Raw genomic sequence first — 24,258 nt, 5'->3', positions numbered from 1 at the left:
GGTGGGCAGAGCGTTTATGAGGGGAGGGACAGACAATGGCGGGTAGATTGTGTGCGTGGAAGTGACGTAGTGCTGCACGTATGGAGCTTGGACAAACAAGATCCCCAACGCGCCTGCCTCCAGAAGCAGCCAATGAGGAGCTATGGCCACATGCAACCGCGTCTTTTGACTGTGCGCAATTGTGAGATCGTCTTCTGCAAACACGGTCTAGGCCTTTGTTATGTTTGACATCTGACAGTCTGGGAGAACCCCCGAGGCATGTCGTCTTGTTTGCCATGTCAAAACTCATCATCATGGCACAAGTGGCACGAAATAGCTCCACTCGGCTGTGCCGTGTGTCGCCATGGCATTTCAAAAAATTCCCATCCCCATAATGCGGGGGCGATCACCACGCTAGCCCACTACGTCATCGGCCCAACATGCACAAGAGTTATGAAGCTCAGCCCTTCTTTTACACGCAACAACTCATGGGGAGCAAGCAAACACGTCAATTAAGCACTTGGTGCTTGATGGATGCAATGCATTTCCTGAGACTCTCGACAGTCATCTCTAGCTAATTATACATCAGGGTCATGTTGTTCGCGCTCTGCATAAGCTCTTGCTCATCCTCGTACGCCTTCAGATCCACTTCGTCCACCTTCGCCTGTGCACTTGTTAGCAACATATCTGATGCCTGTCGCTTTGACATAACGTACCTTTCCAGAAGCTGGCAGGGACTTTGTCTTTCTCTGCTTCCTCGTTGTCGACCTTCTCATGCGCCTGTTCCGCCCGGTTATCCATGTCCTTGTTGTGTTGCTTGACGTCCTCGCTCTCTTCTTCGGGTGCAGGAGGGTTTTCGTTGAGGATTTTGGGTTTCGCACCTTTGACTTCGTTGGGGCTGGGCTTGTTGTCTTGACCCTGCTTGACGGCTGGCTCTTTGCTCTCCTTCATCTGGCGTGCAAATGTCGAGAATTCGCGCTTGCCAGACTTGTTTGATGAAGGAGCTGGCGACTCTGATGAGGGCTTGGGGGACTCATTCTGGTTCGAGTTGCCGTCCTTGTTTGGCGACGACGAAGACTGGCCTTGGGCAACCTTGGGCGGTGCGGGGCCGGGATGCTCGAGGTTCTCGCTGGGGTTCTGGCCTTGCTTCTCTGGTGACTCTCCAGCTGGGTTGCCCTTACCGGAACCGTAATCTGAGGTCGCGAAGCGGACTTGTACACGGGCACGGGGGGCCGCCGAAAGTGCGGGCCGTAGAGCTGCCGAACGCAGCATCGACATGGGGCGAAGGAAGCTCATGATGTAAATTGGTACAAAGGAATTGAGATTGACAAAGATTCTGGTGTTGCGAGATGTATAGGTTTGAGTTAAGTTGGTTGTATGCAAGACGTCGAGTTCTGGAGCTGTAGTTTGTCTAAGCTCGCGTTGACGTCATGTCATGGTTTAGCCGCGACGCACGTCACAGGAGGCTCGAATAACCACATCTGCAACGCTGCAGCGGCGATCGCTTAGCCTTACAGCCACCCAAGGATACTGCACTCCTGCCCGCACTTAGAGCTGAATATGCCCTGTTGATATGTCTACAAAGCTTGCGCTAAATACGATCCAGACTTTGACCTTTACATATACATGTTCAGCAATACGAATAGCTATCAAAAGCATAACTACAGCCTCAGGATCGCATAATGATCTTGACTTCATGGTCCTACAGCCGAGCGGGCCCCGAATTTCAAGCGATCATGGAGCTTTTTGAGCGACATACAGGAGCCTGAACACTACATGGGTAACGATGCTAGTACACCAGTGTGCGAACCAGACGTCTCTAAGACAACATGACCTCTCAAAACGAATGATGTTATCTCAGACGTAAAACCAGGTGCGTTGATTCACTCTTATGTTTCTACCCTCGTAACCATACTACCTGTTCTTATCGCACCTTATCTCCACCACCAAAGTTTCCTCGGTCATAACAAAATCAAAGCCATCAACTCGAATCGGGCAAAAGGCCACCTTGTCCGTTCTTACAGCAACGCTTTCTCGATCCGTCCATCCTGCTTAGTATATGGAGTCGGCTTGTTCTCTCTTCTCCACTTCTTGTGCGCCTCGCTCACCAATGGCGGTGGTATCAATCCTTGGATCTTCCACAAATCTCTCCGTGGTTCTTCGATATGAAATTCCCAATCATAGCCTTTATCTGCAATATGAGGCTTTATCACAGAGTCGATGTGATGAATCCACGCCTCGCGCTCCTCAGCGGCATTGTGCGTTCCTGCTAGCTCGAAGATGACGAATCGCACCATCTTATCATTCTTCACGCCACCGACATACTGGGATGGCGTTGGGACAAATGATACGTCAGTGTAAAAGGGCGGAATCATCTTGTATATTTTGGAGGTAACGTCCTTGGCAAACGCCTCGCGGGAGGCTTCGTCAGTGAAAGTTGCTGAGCCATGAAGAACGAGCCAGATGGGCATCTTTGATGTATCTTGCAGAGAATGTCCCGAAAAAGATGTTCAGTAAGAGAAGCAATGGTTCCGTTTAAAGACCTTGGACTAGTTAAGGATTTGTCTCAATCCAGTCAACCACCCTCGCTTTTTATGCTGCTGCTCCTGCTCCCTATACCTCGGTTCAAGCTACCTATGTAGCGGGGTTCAATGTTTATTGTTCACCAGAAAAGTAAAAGATGATACAGCTTACGCGCGTAGGGTTTGATGTTTAGTATCCTGCTTACTTACCCAGAGTTTGGTGTTTAGTGATCACCCGAGGGTCAAGCTCGGAAATCCCCTCCATATACTACTTCATTCACGAAAGGTTGGAGAATACCTTTTTAGTCTCAGTAGCGATTCAATCTACTTGTATCTCAAACTAGCCTTTGCACCTATTCAGAAAGATCACCCTAATCACCTCCGATTAGGTGAGGTTGCTCCAACAGCTTTCAGTATATCCAAAGCTCATTACCTCATCGCTAGCGCAGAATGGCTTCCAAAGCAGTTCTCATGACTGGTGTCTCCGGGTTTGTCGGTATTCAGACCCTCTTGTGTTTCACGTCTGCAGGATATTTCGTTCGCGGAGCGGTGCGGAGCCAGAAGTCTGCAGCACAAGTACATACTGCCGCCAACAAGCTTGGAATCTCTGGTCTAAAGTACGAGCTGGTAATTGTCCCTGATATCACCGCACCAGGCGCATTCGACAGTTATCTCGATGGTGTCGACGGCATAATCCATGTGGCTTCGCCTTTCTATAACGGTGTCAAGAATTTCGACGATGTATACCTTCCTGCTGTCCATGGTACTCTTGGAATTCTAAAAAGTGCTGCGAAAAGGACCGATGGCAGAATCAAACGTGTAGTGGTAACATCATCATTTGCAGCTGTCTGTGACTTTTCCAAGGGTCCACGACCAGGGTACGTCTACACCGAGAAGGATTGGAATCCGATCACCAAGGAGCAAGCACTCAAAGTCAAGCCACTTCAATACGTGTAAGTCCTAGTCCAAAGAATCTACCGAGTAAGATGCTGATTGAACATAAAAGCGCTTCCAAGAAGCTCGCAGAACTTGCTGCGTGGGACTTTGTAGAAGCAGAGAAGCCAAACTTCAGCCTCGCGACCGTTAATCCCCCCATGATTTATGGTCCAGTCGCCCAGCTTGACTCCACTGCAAATTTAAATCAATCTGCGCTCGACATCTGGAACCTGATGACAGGGCACGTCAAAGAAGTTCCACCAACACCTCTGCCTGCGTTTTGCGACGTTCGGGATGTCGCTCAAGCACACCTTAAAGCATTCGAGCATGCAACTGGAGGACGTTTTCTACCAGTCGGCGGGACATTCCTTTTCCAGGATGTTTGTGCTATACTGAAAGATGTGGCGCCAGAATGGGCCGGCTTGGTGCCAGATCCAGAAGGTAAACCGCGACATGAACATTTCCTAGTAGACAACTCTTGGACAAAGAAGGAGCTAGGGATGAGCTTCAGAGGGTTAAAGGAAACAATTACGGATACAGTAGAGTCGTTCAGAGCCATGCAGGTAAGAAGTAGTTGCTTTGAACAAGGTTTTCACTAATTTGTAACAGGCAAAACCTAACCTCTGAACTTCGAATATTCAAAGTTAACTCAGGATCGAGTACCAGTATATCATATCGAACCCAAGAGGTATTCGCAACCTCTTGTTTCATTCGGTACTAGGTACTTGTACCAATGTTTGTAACAGATTAAAAGGAAAAGTTCCTTGATGGAGAACTGAAATTGGAAAGAATGTCTTATCAATAACCATACCTGCGTTTTACACAGAAGGGTCAGCATCACACACAAATAAACCTTCTTTACTCTCTTCGGCTCCTCTAACGCATGCTAACTACATTCTCTTAACTCGTTTTGCAATGTTTTCCAACAACCTATAACCCCCATCAGCATCAACACTTCCTCCAAACTTCCTCTTCCTCACCTCAGGCGCCACCTCCCCTTCCAACCCAGGCCCACTCCCCCAAGCCCCTTCGAAGCTCCACCCCCTTGTGAACTCTATCCTCTTCCTCTTGTCTACAATCTTAACATACCGCCACCCCTCGCTCTCCCAATATTCGCTCGGCATCTCAACCCCCTTTCTCAATTTCGCTACCGCCCTCTCCCACCGCGCAACAGTACTCGCGTACACGGTCGTTCCCCGTGCCGCCATATCATCCGTGATTTCCCTGTACTTTGCTTTATCAGATGCGAGTTGTCTGTACCAGTCTTCATCTGCGACGTCGAAAAAGGGGCCGTAGGACTTTTGTGGGCGTAGCAAAGGGCACGTTGGACCGCAGGCTCCGTGAGTAGCACGAGGGGTGCAGTGAACGCAGTAGAAGCCGTGATGTTTGTGCGAGAGGGACATGTGTATGCGTGTATTTAACGATAGTCTGATGATGGAGAGGGAGTCTTTGAGGGCGTGAATACGAGACAACATTTGGGGAGTTGCGTGGGGTGTGCGTTTGGGTGGTGGGGAAGAGCCAGGTGATGGCGGGAAGACGTCTAGCCAGGAAGAGTGGGTTTCCGTGGGTAGAGCGAAGAGTGTGCGCGGCATAGCTAGAAATGAGGTGCCTTAGTTGAGGTTGTGTGAAGAGTAGATTCACTGTGGTTGGCCTAGAAGGGAGTGAGAATCGGGTGTAAATAGTGATCTGTTAATGTAAAAAAAAAAAAGTGTAGGCTGCACTTCGCGATACTTTAGGATGGTGTGAAACTGTAAGTGAGACTGATAATACATTGTGTCAAAGTTATAATGGTGCATTATGATAGGACTCTCATCTTGCTTTTGTGGTAGTCATGAGGAGATTAAAAGACGAATGCACAGTGTAGTAGAGCAAGCAGTTGCGTTGTGACGTTGCGTTTGAGTGTGAGCACATGCTAGCTGACAATGTGCTGTTGGTCTGGAAGTCATGTGCTCGACTGTGGACAGGATGGTGTTTGCCAAAGCCAGATGATCGAGCAATAGTATTGACTCTCACATCCACATCTTAGCCTTCTATGATATAGCATGTATATCTCTCCATGACTCTTACAGTAGCGCTGTGGGAATCTTTCGCTCTCCCAATATCTCATCGAAAGTCGTCAGAACGCGACGTCGCATCCTATCCAAGTCTTTGAGCTCTTCTTGATCGCGTTCTTCTTTGGTTGCTGGACGACCTTGCTCTTCCCAGATAGGTATTTGTGGTCGAGAGAGATTAATAGACGCTCGCACCTGGTGATTTGCTTCCGATACCAGTGCCGGTTGACGTTTTAGGTCTGTGGCCGCCGGAGTTATCGGAACGTATTCAAAATCAGGCGGGTCTGACAATCCGGTCGCATCGCTTGGGTCAGCGAGTTCGAAGCTAAAGCGACGTCGTACATTAGATGGTCGTGAATCTACAGGAGACTGGGCAGCTGGAGCATGAGCCGCCGCAATCTCTGAAGCGCGGCTGTTGTGCGCTGTGCTGTCGTGCTTCTCAATTCCGGTCTTCCTATCTTTCGTACTGTTGTGCTTTACAGCAGTACTACGACTCAGTCTTATTGGGTTGATGCGAGAGCTGGAAGTAGTGTCATGTTCTCCAACAGGAGAAAGAGGGGTCTCCATGCTATTGTTTCCAGGGTTGTCGATGCTACAGGTTTCGTAATGATCTAATGATCGTGGGAATCCAGGACGTAGCCATTCATGATACATTTGTGAATACACATCGCGTTGTTCATACCAATCTGACTGTGAACGAGTAACACGCCGCTCGTAGGCTCCCTTCACAGTTTGACCGCTCTGAGTTTTTACACTGCGATCAGTCATCTGTCTTTGGGGAGAAACAAACTGCGACGGTGGCATTCGTAGCATTGCTTGAGTTGCTAGCGATGCGTGCGGATCTCCTATCTCAAGTTCTACTCTTCGTAATGCCAAACCGGTGTGATCGACATCTTCATTGATGATAGCGACGACGACACGATCCCCTACTCTAACTTGTCTTCCTCGTTGTGCCATATTGGTGTGAATGAAACTTTGGTTGGTTGTGGTACTGGCGAGATATCTGATCATATCATGCCGATGGCGCTGCTTTTCAGGTTTGCAAACTGTTTGCCAACGACTGACATCGTGAAGGCGTATGGGTTTCCAGAAGATTGTGCGACATCGTGAATATTGTACTACATCCGGTATTCGTCATGGAGGTTCGAGAACCGTACGAGGTATTGGCATGCGGCCTGTAGTATCCGTGATGTGTATTCCGTAGGTTTCAAGATAGGACCAAACTTTATGGCGCATATCGTGTGAGAAGCCATGATGCACAATGCGCAAGTTTTTTGTCATCTTCCAGGCGCCTGCCTCAAGCCTCATCCACCTCTTCCTCCTTCCTCCTCTCGATCTCCCTCTCCAATGCTTCAACACTCATCGGACACTTCCTCCCCTCCCACCTCTTCTGTTCCTCCCTTGCAAATCCTTCCAGACTCAACATGCCCACACACAAGAACCCCAAAACCTCTCTATCTGTATCAAACACCTCCCACCACTCACACTCTGGCATCTTGATCCCCGTCTCCCTCGCCGCCAGATAGATAGCTGCCGTCGCCAGCGCCGGTGGCTGATGCGTAAGGTACAGGCACTGCGGACTCAGTAACGCAGTATTCAAATGCGCAATCGCACGTTTCGCAAGTTCGGATGCGCGAGGATGGGAGAAGATGTCGAGTGCTTGCATATATGTTATACATAGCGTGTACGGTAACTGGACGGCAACATTGAACCCAAGAGTACGAAGAATACGTTGTTCGGTCGTGAACAGCGTTGCGCGGCGCCGCTCGTACGTGCCCTCGCTCACATAATATCTCGCCGCATCCTTCGACTGCTCCAGATGGTCTCCGTCGAAATAGGTAACCGGTAACGAATCAAGATACGCGTACACGTTAACCAGACTGCGCGCTGACTTGGGATAGGCAGAGAGCTTCGTGGTGAGGTATAGCGATGCGGCTGAGACTTGTTCTGCGCCGAATTCTGCGAGACTTCCTCCTTCCGGGCCGAGCCAGAAGCGCATGGATACTACGATAGCTTGTGCGACGACTTCTTGTGGGAGGCGGAGGAGTATGCCTGCGGCTTGTGTGAGGCGGGCGCCGGCGAAACGGATTGAGTCTTCGAGATCAGATGGGATGCCGTCGAGTTGGGAACCGGAGGTTTCGAGCTGGGCTACGGTTGCCAATGGGTTCGCGAGGGGTGAGGGCTGCATTCTGGAGGTGTTGTATGGGGACTGGAAGTCTTGCGACAACGTTGTGGAGTTGTGGGAGCTTTGGCGCAGAAAGATGTTGGAGATGGAGATGTGGAGCTGACGGACTTGCGATGGGCGAGCCTCGGTACACTAACCTCTGTTCTTTCTAGTCAACAACATTCGCTCCACGGATGTACATCGCACACGAGGCAACCTTTTGGACTTGATAAACTAGCCACCTCATTTGTTTGCGAGAAGCTGTTAACGCTCGAAATATAATTGATACTTCTCAAGAAACACCCAATAAGAAATCGTCTCCTTAGCTCAATTGGGAGAGCGCCAGACTGAAGTCATCAGTCACTAAATCTGGAGGTATCGTGTTCGATCCACGAAGGGGACATCACCGTGCTTGAGCTAGCTCAAGATATTTCGAACCATTCTTTTTGCCAATCCATCGGCCTCGGGTACCAGTATACGAAGGCTGGTACAGTGTGGGGGTGGATCTGCTACCCCTCTCTGCTCGTGGATCCATCGCTTCATTTTTGTGCATACTGGTCAAGCAAGGCGACCATTGTGCTGTTGCCACGTACTCTGGCGTCATGCATCATGATACTTGGATCGATCTCAGTATCTCTAACTGGCTTGGTCGTAGCCGAGATTAGTATGAGATCATGGTACAGAGTAGGAGCATGGGGTTAGTTGGTACATGGCTCTTGGTTATGGGTCAATATCATCATCTATCAAGTTACTGTGCCCCGTCTCGCTTACTGTCAGCAAGCCTCGTGATGGATTACAAGCACCAAAGTATACAAAGCCTTTATAATCGGATGATATAATCACAATATCAATATCAACCTTCTCCACTTCTCATACACCATAGTTCTCTCCATCCTGCACATCAAAACATGGTTCACTTCGGTCCCTTTCTACTCACCAAGCATCACATCCATAGTTTCAAGTAGACCAGCGTATTCCATAGACAACAAAATGATAGCATTAACATAATAACTGATTAAACGAGGGCGTAAAGGTGGGTATCTTGCCGGCTAAATGCTAACCAAAAACCGCTAAATATCAACACGACTATACACACAATACAAAGAAAAAGTCGTCGCGATTGCTCGCGTAGAGGTGACCCGTGAAAGGGTGACAGAAGGGTAACTCTAAACATTCCCATAACCGAAAAAAAAAACAGAACCCTGTATCCCAAAATCCAGTAGTATCCCAAAGTAAAATCCAGAAAAATGCAAAGTCGAAGAAGTGAAAACGCTAGTTGAGGAGATGAAACCCAAGCAAAAAAACGCCGTCATTATGTTTTGGTTCTGCACAGAGTGTGCGAGAATGCGATATCTAGTCGATACCAATCATAGTACCATCGCACCTCCAGTCATCCACCTCGACATCCTGTGCCGCTGTGTTGGTAGCTTCAGGATCGATTTGGACATGAGTGAGCCAAGTGCCCACACGGTTCTGCCCGACTTTGCGGCCGTCGCGGGATAGACCAGCCATGGTAGAAGAGGTGACGACCTGCTGAGGGGGAGCAGGTCGAACGGGACGGGCTACAGGAACGGGAGCGGGAGCAGGCGCAGGGCGGCGTGTGCTACTGCTGAAAAAGGATCCGCGGGGTGTCGAGGTGCGGGTTGCGGTGCGGACAGCAGACACGGGGGTGCGGATAGCGTACGAGTCGTTCATGTGGTGGGCAGCCGCGTTACCAACGCCGTATACTGCGGCCTCCGGTCCATCGCGGCGGACGGAAGAAACGGTCGGCGTGGGGTTGAGGTGGAGCGAGTTGCGAAGGTGAGCAGATAGCCTGCGGGACTCGGGACGGGGGAGGTCGCGTTCACTGCGGTTGTGGGTGCGGACGCTGGGGCGTCGGGCCAGGGGAGGAGAAGGTTGTTCCGGGATTTCGATGACTTCTACGTCGGCGTAGCGAGCTTGTTGGGGGTAGGGAACGCGCATGTCGTTTAGGCGGTCGTCGTCGGGAATGTGTTGATAGTTGAACCATGGGCAGTTGCAGGTTTTCCAGGGAGCGGCGCAGACCATGCAGAATTGTGCTGTGCAGCGGCTAGAGACTACTGTTAGATCTTGTGATGTGTGCGAGTGACATGCTAGACTTACCAGGTCATGTGATTGCAACCTTCTTTCAGCTCGACTACAGCCTTGCAGCTGTAGCACCGTTGCCAACCCTTCTCCTTGGCCATCTCGACTAGACGGTTGGTCTCCTCGTCCTTGGGGCATTCGCGCTTCGTGTGGAATTTACTGTTGCAGAGTACGCACACCTTGGTGTTGCATGAGCTGCAGCGTGCGTACTTGCGGCCGTACGTTGGGTCCATCTTGATCTTTGAAGGCTTGATCCACTGGCCGCATCCTTTCGAGGGACAGTACAGGCGGTTGGCGGTTGTGTACTCTTGGAACTTTTTGTTCCATTGGACCTTGAACTTGTCATCGAAGAGTCGGTCGGCATACTTCAACGGGATGTGCTCTGAGGTGCAGCATCGGGGTGGCATGTGGGCAGGATCCTTGACCGAGAGGGTGAATTGGCGTTTGAGGCATCCGTAGCACATGCGGTGACCACATGCAAGCTTGACAGTCTTGCTGAGAGGAAGGTCATCGTTCATGCACACGAGACAGTCGACCCTGAATGGAGTTAGCACAGTAGAGACAACGTGATGTTAGTACTAACCTCTTCTCCTCATCCCGGTCCCTACGGGAAGACGAACGTGAGATGGGAGTAGGCTTGGAGAACAAGCTTGATAAGATGCCCCCAGTACTCTTACGGGCAGCATCCTTGACCGACTGCGTCCTGGTAAGCGGCGTAGGGGGTGGCGACTTGACAGTGTTGCTCCGCTGCCGTGTACCAGAGGGTCTGGCCTCTCTAACAGGCGCATCACGTGTATGTGCTTTTGGCTCGCGTGTAGAAGAATTCCTGGCCCTCATTAGTCGAGCTACGTGTACAAGTGGAGACGGGTCTAACCTGGTCAACGGCGGGACTTCGACCCTGCGGACTGACGCAGATCCAGAGCCAGAATGCGGAGTGTAGGCAGTCCTGCTAGAAGAATTGCCTTCCTCGCTTCTCTTGCGCGCCGACGATCGTCGCACAGTGACTTCTTCGACATGGCCCATGGACTTGGGGCGGCCAAAGACGAAGTCGTCCTCATCATCAGGTATCACTTCTCGCCTCTTGGGCTTCCGCGTGCTGTCCCGTCGCACGTCCTTTTCGCGACTGCTGCGTGACTTTTCCTTGACAGGAGCTGCCCGTCTGCTGCTCTCCTTCTCCATGCGACTGTCTCGGTCGCGCCTCCGCTCGGCCTCGTTGCGTGAGTAGTAAGATTCTCTGCGCGCCCTCAAATCTTCAATGTCCAGCTCTGCTTGCCTCCTCGCCTCATCCGCCCGTCGGCGCTCTCTGCGTTCTCGTGTGGAAGCTGTGGGTTCGTTGTCGTGGTGCTCGCGGGACTTGTGTCGGCGATGTCTCCGTTCTCGCTCGTCGAGATATTCGCCGTCGTCACGGTGTCGTGTGGCCCGGTCATCGCGTCCTCGCGCCATGCCCAGCCAGGGCATATGGCCAGTATATTATGTGCCTCCTGCCAGCCTCGCAGGTCACAGGCTCATTAACGCTCTCGAAAAACTGAAGGCAGCTGTGCAGGCGAAGCACAAAAGCGAACGGGTGTGTGGAGAGTTGCGGTGGGCGTGACGAGCGAACAGCAAGCACCTGCAGGTAGCCCAAGCCTGATCAGACCAAAGTCGGCCAGTCGCACGGGGCAAGCCGCCGGCGGTGTGCGCGCACTGGGTGCCTGTTGATCGAAAGCGTCCTCAGGGCTTTCGCTAAGACTCTTAGTCGGCCCAGGGGTATTCGTCAGGCGTCGACGCACTGGCTGCCAGCTGTCTTAAATACGCAGATGATGTAGTTTTTTCGCAGGAGGCAAACGGAACCATCGGGATTAGTTCTCATGCAGCGTTGCGTGCCCGCAAAAGCAAGGCCAAAGTCTATTTGCTTCATGGCGTCGCACTGCTTTTGGGCCAACGTTCGGGCTGCAGTTGAGTCTTAGTGAGCGTCTTAGGGAGACGGCCCGCCACAGGGGCTGAAAGATTTATTGCAGAATCTAATCGCGGACATGCAACGGCGCCCAGCGTCCTCAGTCCTTCTCGAGTGTAATTTGGGTTGAAATTTCCCATCTCTGCCCGCCGCTCCCGTATCCGCCGCCCAAGCGGTTCCGCACCATGCTGCCAATGCGATCGCGCAGACGCCCAATTTCCTCCAAATTCCTCACTCGAAGTTTCAGGTTCGCCTGGCAGAGCCCGTAGTGTACCTGCCAGAATTTTGCCTCCTCTACCGTTCGCACGGCTGGGTCCGTCTCCAGGTCGTACATGATGTCCGATACGCCGGGTCCCGAGTAGGACATGAGCAGCATCTTGCCGAGGGTCCATCCTTGAATCCATCCTAGCGCCACCATGGAGAAGGCAACTGAAAATGAGAGGGTTCGGTCAAGCCACACATACATCTGGATGCTCAGTAGGGGCAAGATTAGCAGGAGTGACGAGCACGATAATGTCAGAAAATGCGACGGGTTGCTCAGCACCGAAGGCAGGTTAGCGATCGCACTTAGCCTCATGACCTTGCCTATGCGCGCATGGTTCTTCAACAAGATTGCTGAGACCAGTGTCGAGACAACACCGCACAAAGCAGCAAGATCAATGCTGCCAGCCGACACTCGCTCGTGAGCGTCGGCGTGATGCGCCTCATGTCCTCCGGTATTTTCAAGCGCGTGCGTCAAACCATGCGATATGAGGTCCAGTCCCATGAACAGTAGCCCAACAGACATGCCTAGTCCTGCGATGACCTCTAGACGTTCAAAGCCAAATGGATGTCGTATGCTAGATCGCTTCCATACCTCGAAGTTGGATCCAACGTCAACAGCCACACACAGAAAAGCTCCAAGTGCATCGTAGAAGATTAGACGAGACAATACTGTCAGTGCCAGCGATTCATGTGCGCCCCATTGTACGAGGCCGGCTACTACCAGATGGCAGAAACACCATGCCAGCCGCAGCTTCTGGTCCTTGGACATTGACGAGCGGTACTCTTTGAACGTCGGGATCGGAAGCGAGGCAGGGAGCTGGAGCGGAGCGCGCGGTGCTGGTTCTAGAAATATCTGATGTGATACACTACTGTGTTTGTACTTGTGTCCTCGTCTTCGGCCGATGTCCTGCGGGAGTCAGTACGATTGCGTAAGATTGCGTAGAAGAACTCACATTAGCCTTTGTCTGGGGCCGCCCCGGCTGGTAGGCGACAGATTGGAAATTGAACGGATTGGGGTTCTCGGACCCGTTCGCAGAGGGCGGCTCAAGATTCATGGTTGAGTCGCTCGCGGGCGTGTATGGAAAGGTCGCGCTCGCGGGTGTATACAGAGTCGCAGGCGACGCCCTCTGCGAGACAGAATCACTGGGCCCGAGGGTCGCATACTGCTTGGAGGGGAACGTGGCAGACATGGGCGAGAGCAGCGCATTGTTATTAGGCCCCGTATCTCCAACAGCCAGATCGCTTCGGAATCCTAGTCCAACGGGCTGGGGCGCGTTCTCGTCAGGAGGCGGCGTAGGGGTCCGCGGTGGAGCAGGCAGAGGCATTTTCGAAGCCATGACGATGGCAAATGAGTGACGGTAATGAGTGACTGTTAGCGAAGACGCATTCCAGGCTTAACGAGATAAGAAGCGCAGTCAAACCCCGGACAGAAGGTGGAGGGGAAATTGAGGGAGGCCTTCCATATGCGGCGACCCATAGTCGGTGCATTAGCCAATCCGGACCCGACTAGCCCGCCTGCAAGGGAACCAGGACATGCGACCGGGGGTTGACGTTGTTGACAGCTTAGCTCCAAACATGACACCTTGATTCACCACAACGGCGCTCCATGGCAGTTGACGCACGTGGGAACCATGCAAGACGGAACTGCTGCGCGCAATGAGGGTCGTGCTGAAGGCGAAAGAGCTCGTGCTGACGGCGAAAGAGAGCATGCTTCGACGCGGCATGGGAAACATGAAGAACACGGCCAAGGGCATCAACGAAGCAAATCCGGAGGCATACTAGGCGCTTTCCGAGATGCCATTGGCAAGTCACAGTCACTATCTACTCAGATAGGCAACGACGAGGGGCACGACCAAGATGTGGAAGTCGCGAAGAGGGCATCTTCCATCGCGACTGCCCTGCGCCAAAGCCAGGGCAGGCAGAGGAAGGGATCTTTAAGGAAGGCGGCTATGGCGAAGATGCGTGAGCGGAGCAGCTCTTTGCGCAAAGCCAAACCACCCACAATCACCACTACAACGAGCGTGGACCCCTCGGACGAAGCAACGGCCCCGGGTCGCTTCAGCTACGAGAACGCTCCTCTCAATTCTTCGTCCGACAGCGGATGGCTCCCCGCTGTCCACCTGTCTCCATCGTCACCCGCCGTCATTTACACTCCACCCGACGACCCTGAACGTACCCTCCCGTCACTGCTTGCATCACCTATGAGCCCGGTGGCACCTTACGCTTCAACTACGGATGAAGACGACATCATGTCCTTCTACCGCCCCTCTACCTCGGGCAATGACTACTCCTTCAGTGGCCCGAACCAGGGCTCTGTTACATCTCTCTCACACCGCCGTTCAACTCGGAGTAACCGACGCACTTCCATTTCGGCAGTCCTGACACCTGCCGAGGCTGACCCCGATGACGAGTGGGATTACAGCGAGACGGAGTGGTGGGGCTGGGTCGTGCTCATAGCAACTTGGATCGTCTTTGTCGTCGGTATGGGCTCTTGCCTCGGAGTTTGGAGTTGGGCGTGGGACGTCGGCGAGACACCGTACGCTCCACCTGACCTCGAAGACGACGCGACCCTGCCCATTACTGGTTACTATCCCGCATTGATTGTTTGCACGGCAGTCACGAGCTGGGTGTGGGTTGTTGTTGCCTGGGTTGGCATGAAGTACTTCCGTCACGCCAAAGTGGGCGTAGACGGATAATCAGCAAGCAAAGCATCAAGCAAGCCACAGAACCATCACTTACCGACTACCGATCGCATGAACGTCCCAAGGTCCTGGGAACGACTTTTCTATTCTAGTGCTTTCGCTTAACCTTACCGCATGCGCAATATCTTCTTGGGCTGAAACACTAAGCTATAATACCTCTGTTAAGACACATCATAGCCTCGCTATACCACACTCTACGGTATGCCATTACTTCTTCCATTATTGTTCTTTCTGACACTCGCGCCAATATCTGCAGCTACCATCTTAATTATTGAAATCGCCGACTGTCTCGACAGAATAAGATCTGCCACAATGCCACATTTTTCGTCTGTCGCTTGTCGTGATTCAGCGGCTTGGACCACAATCTCCGCGCCCGGCTCCTCCTCTCCACCACAATCCTTCGACCCGCTTCGACCCCGTCACTCGGGACAAGGGCAGTACTGAACCTGGTGCGAACACCTCGACATCACCGTATCACCCTGTAACCTCCGATCCTGCAGAGTCGCAGCCAGGGTTCCACATGTTGGTGCAATTTTGACAGTGTAAGATGAGGGCAATTTCCCTGTCCAGGCGACTTCATAAACAAAATGGTCGCCAACATGTGGCTGATGGTCGCAGATTGTATCATGCAATTGGTCTGTGATGGCACTACACCAAAGACCACGGGGAAGTTCCAAGCTCGAGGAGCTACTACCAAGTTTACTCATCCTCAAGGGCTTAGAGTCTAGGGAAATTTCAAAGAAAGATGCCGAGTTCAGGCAAACGGTTCACGGGGCACAGCATGAACGGCGGACAAGGACGATACCGGCCCGGAAGCCTCAACGCACGCCGAATACACTGGTGAGCCAACGGATCACCAACGGCAGACCCTTCCGCTTTTTCGAACTACCGCAAGAGATTAGAGATGAGGTCTATTCCCATCTCGTCGTTCGCAAGACCTCGCGTTCCCTCCCCATCCTTGACGCAACAGCCATCCTAAATGACCGCAAGAAACGCCTCGCAGCACGCAAGTCTCGGGAGCGACTGAACCAACGACGGCTCTCAACTGGACAACGACCAGTATGTCCCCGTGCAGCAGATCCCGAGCCAATCCTGCACCTGGAACTCCTCCGAGCATCTCAGCGACTAGCTGGCGAAGCAACAGATTGCATGTACACCAACAACTGGTTTGCTATCTCGCTCAATAAGCTCCCGGTGCCTACTTACGAATTCCCGCAAGGCTGGGATCTATCACGCATCAAACGACTGCAGGTAGAACTGCAGTTGAAGGATGCTATACGAATGAACCGATACGTCGACTGGGCTTCTTTCCTCTCTGCGTTCCCGTCACTACAGTTTCTGCGTATTGTTCCTACGCTTCATCCAAGATACTACGAATGGTCGCATCCGGAGTTCTATGAATGGTCTAGCACGCCTTTTGTCCACAAAGCCTTCTTCAGAGAGCTACTGACGGCAGTACCGGGCTATGTGGATCTGAGGATTGGGCTGCCAGTGGATGGTGCGGCGGATGACGTGCAGATGCAAGGCGAGATTGCCGTGCATCGAAAGTATCTGTGCGACATGTATGCAGAACTCGGGAGTAGGGTTGATGCTGCCGGGAGGCGGTTGGAAGTGGGAAGAATTGTATCATAGGTGCTTGACGCCGAGATGGGTTGATGAACGGACGCTGCATGCAGTCTAAGGTTTTTGCGCAGGCAGAACCATGTATATTATGTCTCTTATCTAATGTTATTCGGAAGCCTATGGCTTTGCTTTTTCCTTTTCTCCTCAACGCACATGCATTGAACCGGTCTTGTGCTTTGTTATGGCAGGGGTTGTTGTTGCTTCCCAATATGCTTTTGGTGGTCAACAATGCACGAAGACATGTATGCCATGTCCGTAGTATTTGGCTGCGCCTCAACGACGCAGAATCCCTCTCACATGGCTTTAAATCCAGTTCGTTTTGGAGACGCAACTCTCAGCCATATACATGCTAGCTCATTGTTTTAGAGGAAAGGAGGACAACATAGTGAGAAGATGGGTCTTAGAAGAGCGAGTGGCGAAGAATTTATAGATAAGTTGCCACCAGTCGGGCAGAAATCCGCTCCATAGATAGTCCTGTGGTATGTTTTTAGATCGTTCTGAGGAAACACCTCCCATCCCTTTCTCCATATAAATCGCCGAGCTGGTTTTGGATATCGCTATATTCAGCACCAAACATTGCTCATATCGATGTTGTTGTAGAAGCACAGAAGTTTTGAAGCGAACCATGGCGCGAACGCATTGCAGTTTGAATCGCTGGGAGAGATCTCATGACTTTCCATTTCTGTGTCTTCTCGAGCCCAGGAAACGCGGTCATCGAGAGTCAGTGCCACCATTTTTGGTATAGCAAAGAATTGAAGTGTGGTGGAAAGAAGGAGACTTCGTATGCCGCAGGAGTAGGGATATTTATATACATCGTTTGAGAGGGACAAGCTCAGCATGCCACGGCACGGAGGTCGTTTCGAGACAATCATCGAGTCTTAAAATTGTCATTTCGGGAGGCCGATGTAGCTTTGGAATGTTTTCTTTCATCTCCTGTCAAACTTCGTATGTCTAGAGAGAAGTTCTACTCAGAGCGACAGGACATGAAAGTAGCGAGGCTTGTTTTTGTAGAAATCGGAGAACACTAGCATGGTACAAGGTGTTGTGCATTTTCGAGCAGACAACTCAACATCCCACAGCTCCCACTTTCTTTTTAGAGAATATGGGAAGGGTGCAGTAAACCAGGAGTAGTGGGATAGTAAATGTTGTAGGCTTTATAGCAGGCTCGTTGGCTGGCCACTAGTAATCGTCGGCAGTGTAGTTTCCGGGATCGTGGTAGGTGTCGTGCATATATAGGTATTCGAATCATTTGTGATAAGGAACTCCAGAGAGAAATCATGTCAATCTGAATTGACCATGCTGATCGTTTTTCCTAGAGCGCGTGCATTTTGGGAAGAGATTGAAAGAGGTTTTGTGATGTTTTCTGCTGGCCGGAGTCTCCATGACTTAATTGGCTCTTGTTTTTGGAAAGCCGGACGCAACCATATATTGTCGTCCATATCTTTTTGGTAAAAACGTGGAAGAAAGAGGGTTTTGTGAAGTAAGAAGTCGACGGCTGAGAGCGAAGTATCTATACACTTTGCTCGCCATCTAGCACCCTTCACAGATGAGCGATGCATCGGCGATCCAAGGATGCCGAATGAATAGACGAAACAACCTGGTTCCTCCACACGGTCTTCAGATTTTTAGTGATTCGTTCCCACAGTATCTCTTTCGACAGGTAGGAAATATTCTCGAACTGGATGGCGACTATCAAGCTTGCTTTCGAGATGCAACGAGAAAGTGTTTGTTTTGGAAGACTGCTGAACATCACCACATATGAAGCATAGCCTGGTAAACTGTTCGGAAATAGGCGAGCGTTGGGCACTCCAGATCTGTTTCCAGAGGCCAGAAAGTCTCCACACATAGTCTGATAACGGTGATCTTTTGAATAGACTCCCATAACCAGCAGGGAAGGTTATTTCGGAGAAAGAAGGGAGTATATTTGTATAAGGGCAAACAAAGAGAGAGAGGAGAAAGAAGTTCGTCTTTCTATATTGTGGATTCTCGGGTACTTGTCAGTATGAAGATGCGAATGTGCTGCCGGATGTGTCCACACATCACGGTTTGCACGTGCTGTTGCAAACCCAGCCCACAATGAACATGTCGTAAAGTATTCTCAGGAGAAGGGAAGCTCCACACACATCACACTTTCTCGTCATTGTTTTAGAAGCAGTCTCCCATGTCTGAGTTCCTTTGCTGTTTTGGAGAAAAAGGTTATGTCTCGACATGGTAGGAAGAAGAGAGGAAGAGAGGCAGCACAAGATTTTATACTTCAACCTCTTCCCAAGTTCTGGCATAAGACAATTAGGACGCGTTTTCGGACATAGAATAGTACAGCGGTGGTTTAGAAGAAAGAGGTGGAAGAAGCAGAAAGAGGTTTATATCGTTGTCTCATGGCGCTAGGCGCACACAGCTGTCGTTCATGACGACCTCTTGTACTGTTTCCCAGCAATATCTAGCAATATGTGCTCCAATTCTGGTGTTTCATTTCTCATGGATACGGAGAACTTATTTTTGAGGTAAGATGCACACCCCATGCCTCGATAACATTTGAATATTGGATCCAGAGAAAGTATTTCAGAATTGTTGAGTTTGTCGGTGCTCGTTCTCCCACATCCTTGCTGCTGGTACGATTTTCAATGAAGGCGAGGCCTTCTCACATTTCCATGAAGGTAGCGCATCTTAGAAGCAACAGCAGCACACCCCATATAGTGGTGATATCCGGATTCTGGAAATGAGGCAAATGAGGTAGTTGTGAGAAGAAAGCAGGAAGCCCAGCGAGAAGTATCGGTCTTTTATTTGCTGCGAGGATCATATTATAACGACTCTGGCTTTTGAGAGAAATTTGGAGCAAGTCCGCAACATAGCAAAGCGGATGTGTGTTGTATGAGAAGAGCAGAACGCGCGGCATGATATTCGCCACATTTGCTTTCTACGCCATAGGCACCCGGTGCAGAGCTTTTGAACAGAAACTCAGCCATTCACCATACCCTCGATGATTTTGAGAATAATATAAGGAATTGTAGAATAGAAGACAAGAAGTTCTACGATGAGAACGGCGAACTTTATACGTCTCCGTAGTCATGTAGGTTGTAGTCTACTGTTCCAGGGAAAGGTAAGAGCTCCAAAACGTAACACTTGGGAAATTATCTTTTTCAGAAGGAGCACAGTTCTCGCTCCATGTGCTTCCTGACAAATGTTTTTGAGACATCGGAAGATCTCGTTGGAATCCAAATGTATGATTTCGGAAAGAGTAGCAAGGAATCCAGAGGCAGACATTGGATAGGTGTCACTGATCTTCGACACTCATTAAGCTCGAGTCGTTCTCTGGACAGCAGGTCATAAATTGCCCAGGACGATGTTTCTGAAAAAAAAAAAAATGCTGCCCCCATGCGCAGGCCGTGTACTTATTTGGAGAATGCAGCCAAATTTGTGGAATGAAGAAGCAGAGTCTCCAGGCAAGAGTAGAAGACCTTATACACCTTGAAGATCATCAGGTCCTCATTGTTAGGTTTGTGAGAAAAGCAGAGGAGCGCCGCAACACTAAAGTTTTCTGCTGGTAGTTGTTGTCTTGTTTTTGTGTCGTAAAACAGATTCCCCAACTCCATGTAGGCGGCCGTAGGCCGTTTCGATGACCTTTAGATCTCGCGGTCTCTGCATGATTTGTGGGATCGTCCGTTTTGTATATGGGTGTAGTCGCAAAGCGGATTTAGTCATAAGAGGAGATAAGGGCTTTTTGATTTTGGTTCTCCAAAGGAACATACAGTCTTTTCACTGTATTCGCGGTGACATATGTGATTTTTGAACCACCCAGCCGACTCCATGGGAATTCAGCAGTGCATTTTTGTAGGAAATGTTTCCAAGTGGAAGTGGACGCATAAGTTTAGGAGAAGTATTTTGAACGTTGATTTCGAAGGGTAGTTGGTTTTGGAAAGACGGACTCTTGCCCATAAATATTGCAGGCGTGGTTTTTGGAAGAAAATATTCTCCATGGCCCAGAATGGCTCATTTTTTGGAGAAAATAGAAGAAAGTGTGTGATGAAGAGAAGCATAGAAGCCAGAAGAGAAGTTTATATACGCTCAGAAACCCAGGAAAACACGTGCACAGCCAGCCACACACTCTCAAAACAGCAACTATCGCTGCCCATACCACAGCGAAAACAGCAAAGCCAGCACGAAATGAAATGTTAAAAAGTATATTTTGATAAGTCTCCATCTCTAAGCCCACCTTATGAGCATATACACACCACTACACAATGAACATAGAAAAACGCCATAGTGAGCGTCGTCAAGACACCTTCACTAATGCCATGCTAAATATCTCCAGTCCAAATAAGAAAAAGACATTATACACATTTTTGGAAACCCCCTCACTCCAACATCCTTGGCTTTAGCGAGCATAATCATGTTGATCATGATATGCCATGCTTACAGGCCTTTCAATTAAAGTTCTACTCCCTCTTAAAAGACTGGAATCCCTGCTGCGGCGACCCCGGACTCCTGTACGGGTTATTCGTATTCGATGGGACCCTCGCCGGCGCATTAGCATTAGGTTGCCACTGCCTCTCGCCCTCATCCTCTTCCACCTGCGGAGCGCGCGGTCGGCTGCGTGAGCGAGGCGGAGGCACCATAGTCTGGTACGAGTACTCCTCTACCTGTCCCGTGGAGATGGAACTCGGCGATCCAGGAGCAGTACTGCGAGGCGGTGGTGGCAAGTTGCCTGTTGGCGGCTGTGCGTACTGGCTACCAGATGGTACTATGTTGAGTGGTAGAGGAGGTGGTGGGTTCTGACGCGGTGTATCGACGGAGACGCGGGATCCGAATGGTGATAGTGTGGTGCCACCTTTCCTCTTTCCGGCTGAACTGGCTTTGCGGAGTAGACCGCGGACTTCGTCGAGATCGGGCCTTTGGTCTGACATGCTAGGACGGCCAATAGTACTGGAGTCGTCGCGAGCTTCCCAGGTGTCGTCACGGATGGTGTCTAGACCGGGTCTCCTGTTGTTAAGAGAGGTGATTGCGTTGTCTTCGGTGCCCAGGTAATCTGTGCCGGTAGACTTGCCGGTATCCTCTTGGGCAGGGTTGAGTGGGTGCAGACGGCCGGCGTCGGCGTTGGCCTTGTACTTTTCGTATGCTGCGACAGCCTCCGCAGGTGGAACTGCGACAGACCATGTGGGCTTGTCTTGCGAGCCCAGAGCAGCATCTCCTCCACCTGGGCCGTTGATCGGAACCTTGCGCAAAGCAACGACAAGCGCGCACATGAACTTGGATCTTCGAGATGCGCGCAGTGACTCGTTGGACCAGTTGCTCTTATGACGAATCTCGACACGAAGCTCCAGCTTGTTCATCTCGGCAATGCTAACAACCTCGATGTCAATATCAGGGTGGAACTCGCGGGCGTTGACAGGGTCGCGAACGAAGCTCATCATCTCCAGCTTAAGTAGATTGATGTCTTCGAATGATGTACCAAAGTCGCAGAAGACCGAGACTTGCTCTCGCATGGCCTTGCTTCGTGTGATGTTCTCTACCCATAGAGAGTTCAGGACGATGTTGGGAATCTGGACCGTCTTTCCATTTGTGACGCGCTTGAACACAGTGTAAAGAAGAGCAATGTGTTCCACAGTAAGCTGCTCAGTGGTAATATCGACACGATCACCGATATCGTACGGGTGCTTGACGAAGAGAAAGATGCAAGAACCGAGGACTTCCTGGGCAGTCGTTGCGAATACGAAAGAGAGCGAGAGAAGAGCGGTCGCGGATGTGGCGAGTGTGGTACGGAAAGCGGGAGCAAGGAAAGCGACGAAGACGAAAATGCAGACAATGACGGCAATGGTCATGATCAGACCGTCGAGAGCGTTGATAGCTTGGTCAACATCGTGCATGCTCGAGTTGATCGACTTTCGCTGTCTGGCGTAATCAGTCACAGTCAAGATCATCTCTTCCAAACTGATGTCGCCGTTTCCGTCTCGGTCAATCGCAGCAAAACATTCCTCAGCCTCCTCCTGGCGACCTGGACCCATGACTTCGACGAGATCTTCCAGGTAGAGCTCGTTCTTGCCTTCGACGACCATGGACATCCAGATACGCCTAGCCAGAGCTTCAGCACTCTTGTTCCTCTCCAAAGCGGTCAAGACGACGGAATGAGCAGAGTTGGGATCAAAGACTTTCTTGCCAGTGATCTCGGAAGCGATAGTACCGAAAACTGATGTGATCTTATCACCAATGCGACCAGCGTCTCGGCCAACTTCTTGGATAAGACGCATGGGCGTGCGGCTACCAGATCGACCATGCTTGGCCGTTCCCTTCTTGCTACCGAAACCGAGATCAAGAATTGTGTCCTGGATGATGTAGTCTTCTTCAGCAAACTCGTTGCAGTAGGCGGGGAATAGCGACCGCGAAGTGTCATAAAGGATACCGAGGAGGTAGATGTTGCGCTTAGACTCCTTGATCTTGTCATCAAACTGCTTGCGGTGGTAGCTGATACTGATGAGCTGGATCAAGACGCGCTCAGCGAGGATGATGATGGTGCAGACGAGGAGGGCAAGCAGGACCGATTGCATGGTGTCCATCCAGCCCAGTCTATCCTTGCCGGGGTTGACTCGGACAAGCTACACCATGTTAGCACACGTTTATCTGTGGGCTTTTGGCACAACTTACAGCAGGGAAAGTAGCCTGGTTGACAATCATCCAGAAGACGAAAGAGAGAGGCTTCTCCACGGCTCTCAATAGCAGCGCATACTTCTTGACACCCGGGCTGACCACACCGATGAGGAACTCGAAAACGTTAGGAATAAAGTGTGCCACAATCTTCATGACCCAGAAACTGAGCCATATGATCTCGATCCAGATCCAGAATTTCTTCTGATTTGTGTTGCCAATGGAGCCCGTAATCGTGCCTGTCTGCGAAAGGATGATGGGAATGGCGAGTAGCAGCGCCACAGGAGCGACATAGATCATGTAGCGGGTGACAATGCTGAAGTTCAGGATCTTGGTGTAGATCCTGCCCATGCGATTGAGAGCCGTCTTCTCTTCACTTACGCGGGGAGGCAGCGGTGCTCCAGTCCTGGAGTCGACCACTGCCAGCTTCCTGCGTCCCCGTGAAAAAGTATGCCCCTTCTCCGACTTTTCATTTCCGGATGTGGGCGAGGACTGTGAGGGGGTGTGACTGACGACAGTCTGGAGGGGTATGTCGGTGGTTCGGTTCTCCATGTTCTCGTTGGCTAGAGGCTGGAAGCCGTGATTTGAGAGTCTAAAGGACCTCTGAGAGGATCGTTTGCTTGTCATGTAAAGGAAATCTAGAGGTTGTTCGTAGGAGCCGTGTCGTTACTGCAAACGCGCAGGCGGGGTATTGTGGGTATTGTGAATGGGATGCAGATCCCGGAGGCTTTTGCGAAAAAGAGAAGCTGGCGGAGAGCGTGCGTCGAGCACTTCCTTTTCAGGAGCCGTTTGAACGAGTAGTACAATGGAGATGCATAAAACAACAGCGATTCAACGAAGGCCTGCCGTCGATTCTCGGGGTGACTCTAGGAAACAATGAGATAGGGAAACGAGCGAAGAGGCTCTCGGGGACACAACAGCAGAGAAGTGAGGGTGGAAGAGCGAGTGAAGAAAAGTAGAGCAATGGCAAGGAGTTACTTTGACGAACAACGCCGCGCGCCGGTCCCCAGACCATGGCTAGCGGTATGCAGGGAGGGGTTAGCGGGAAAGCCACATGCCACTGAAACCGCTAGCTCGTCGCCACAACGAATCACCGAAAGCAGATATCGTCACCGCTGGCTGCACATGTAACTGCCAGGCCGGCCGTCTAATTACCGTTATGAATGCAGATCCAAGACGTTGGACAGAGGCATGCTTTGTTCATCGTCGTTCGTCGTGCTATCTGGCTACTTGGGTGTAGTTCCCTCAGCCTCACTCACTCACCCACATCAGGCATGATTCAACAGATCGGCCAACCCTGTCGTTGATCGGTTCTGGCCAAAATACCCGGTGCAGATGCAGGCAC

The 24,258-nt window shown here is 51.0% G+C and overlaps 10 protein-coding genes and 1 non-coding gene across 11 annotated transcripts; 4 read left to right on the top strand and 7 right to left on the bottom strand.

The window, feature by feature from the left end:
* Positions 1-602: 602 nt before the first annotated feature.
* On the bottom strand, positions 603-1,275 carry J4E82_009194 (uncharacterized protein; the record flags this gene model as incomplete). The annotated part of the gene is made up of 2 exons (XM_051735419.1): positions 603-643; positions 696-1,275. 2 exons carry the CDS (start codon positions 1,273-1,275, stop codon positions 603-605), a joined length of 621 nt encoding a protein of 206 aa, XP_051584840.1.
* A 722-nt stretch (positions 1,276-1,997) lies between these two features.
* On the bottom strand, positions 1,998-2,450 carry J4E82_009193 (uncharacterized protein; the record flags this gene model as incomplete). Its single annotated transcript, XM_051735418.1, has 1 exon — positions 1,998-2,450. One exon carries the CDS (start codon positions 2,448-2,450, stop codon positions 1,998-2,000), a length of 453 nt encoding a protein of 150 aa, XP_051584839.1.
* Positions 2,451-2,951: 501 nt separating this feature from the next.
* On the top strand, positions 2,952-4,064 carry J4E82_009192 (uncharacterized protein; the record flags this gene model as incomplete). Its single annotated transcript, XM_051735417.1, has 3 exons — positions 2,952-3,454; positions 3,508-4,000; positions 4,047-4,064. The coding sequence occupies 3 exons, from the start codon at positions 2,952-2,954 to the stop codon at positions 4,062-4,064; spliced, it is 1,014 nt and encodes a 337-aa protein (XP_051584838.1).
* A 273-nt stretch (positions 4,065-4,337) lies between these two features.
* Positions 4,338-4,912, bottom strand: J4E82_009191 (uncharacterized protein; the record flags this gene model as incomplete). Its single annotated transcript, XM_051735416.1, has 2 exons — positions 4,338-4,367; positions 4,418-4,912. 2 exons carry the CDS (start codon positions 4,910-4,912, stop codon positions 4,338-4,340), a joined length of 525 nt encoding a protein of 174 aa, XP_051584837.1.
* Positions 4,913-6,785: 1,873 nt separating this feature from the next.
* J4E82_009190 (uncharacterized protein) lies at positions 6,786-7,676 on the bottom strand (the record flags this gene model as incomplete). The annotated part of the gene is made up of 1 exon (XM_051735415.1): positions 6,786-7,676. One exon carries the CDS (start codon positions 7,674-7,676, stop codon positions 6,786-6,788), a length of 891 nt encoding a protein of 296 aa, XP_051584836.1.
* A 292-nt stretch (positions 7,677-7,968) lies between these two features.
* Positions 7,969-8,055, top strand: J4E82_009189. The gene has a single exon. It is a non-coding gene; the product is annotated as a tRNA-Phe (tRNA).
* A 950-nt stretch (positions 8,056-9,005) lies between these two features.
* J4E82_009188 (uncharacterized protein) lies at positions 9,006-11,213 on the bottom strand (the record flags this gene model as incomplete). Its single annotated transcript, XM_051735414.1, has 4 exons — positions 9,006-9,720; positions 9,831-10,292; positions 10,339-10,581; positions 10,630-11,213. The coding sequence occupies 4 exons, from the start codon at positions 11,211-11,213 to the stop codon at positions 9,006-9,008; spliced, it is 2,004 nt and encodes a 667-aa protein (XP_051584835.1).
* A 575-nt stretch (positions 11,214-11,788) lies between these two features.
* On the bottom strand, positions 11,789-13,289 carry J4E82_009187 (uncharacterized protein; the record flags this gene model as incomplete). The annotated part of the gene is made up of 2 exons (XM_051735413.1): positions 11,789-12,859; positions 12,906-13,289. The coding sequence occupies 2 exons, from the start codon at positions 13,287-13,289 to the stop codon at positions 11,789-11,791; spliced, it is 1,455 nt and encodes a 484-aa protein (XP_051584834.1).
* A 294-nt stretch (positions 13,290-13,583) lies between these two features.
* Positions 13,584-14,648, top strand: J4E82_009186 (uncharacterized protein; the record flags this gene model as incomplete). The annotated part of the gene is made up of 1 exon (XM_051735412.1): positions 13,584-14,648. The coding sequence occupies one exon, from the start codon at positions 13,584-13,586 to the stop codon at positions 14,646-14,648; it is 1,065 nt and encodes a 354-aa protein (XP_051584833.1).
* Positions 14,649-15,296: 648 nt separating this feature from the next.
* Positions 15,297-16,286, top strand: J4E82_009185 (uncharacterized protein; the record flags this gene model as incomplete). The annotated part of the gene is made up of 1 exon (XM_051735411.1): positions 15,297-16,286. The coding sequence occupies one exon, from the start codon at positions 15,297-15,299 to the stop codon at positions 16,284-16,286; it is 990 nt and encodes a 329-aa protein (XP_051584832.1).
* A 4,424-nt stretch (positions 16,287-20,710) lies between these two features.
* On the bottom strand, positions 20,711-23,465 carry J4E82_009184 (uncharacterized protein; the record flags this gene model as incomplete). Its single annotated transcript, XM_051735410.1, has 2 exons — positions 20,711-22,864; positions 22,914-23,465. The coding sequence occupies 2 exons, from the start codon at positions 23,463-23,465 to the stop codon at positions 20,711-20,713; spliced, it is 2,706 nt and encodes a 901-aa protein (XP_051584831.1).
* Between the last annotated feature and the right edge of the window lie 793 nt (positions 23,466-24,258).

Source organism: Alternaria postmessia (genome assembly GCF_024291825.1).
Source record: "Alternaria postmessia strain BMP 2775 chromosome Unknown scaffold_84, whole genome shotgun sequence".
Classification (NCBI taxonomy): domain Eukaryota; kingdom Fungi; phylum Ascomycota; class Dothideomycetes; order Pleosporales; family Pleosporaceae; genus Alternaria; species Alternaria postmessia.
The sequence above is the reverse complement of the archived record's forward strand: the minus strand, read 5'-3'. Positions and strand labels throughout refer to the sequence as shown.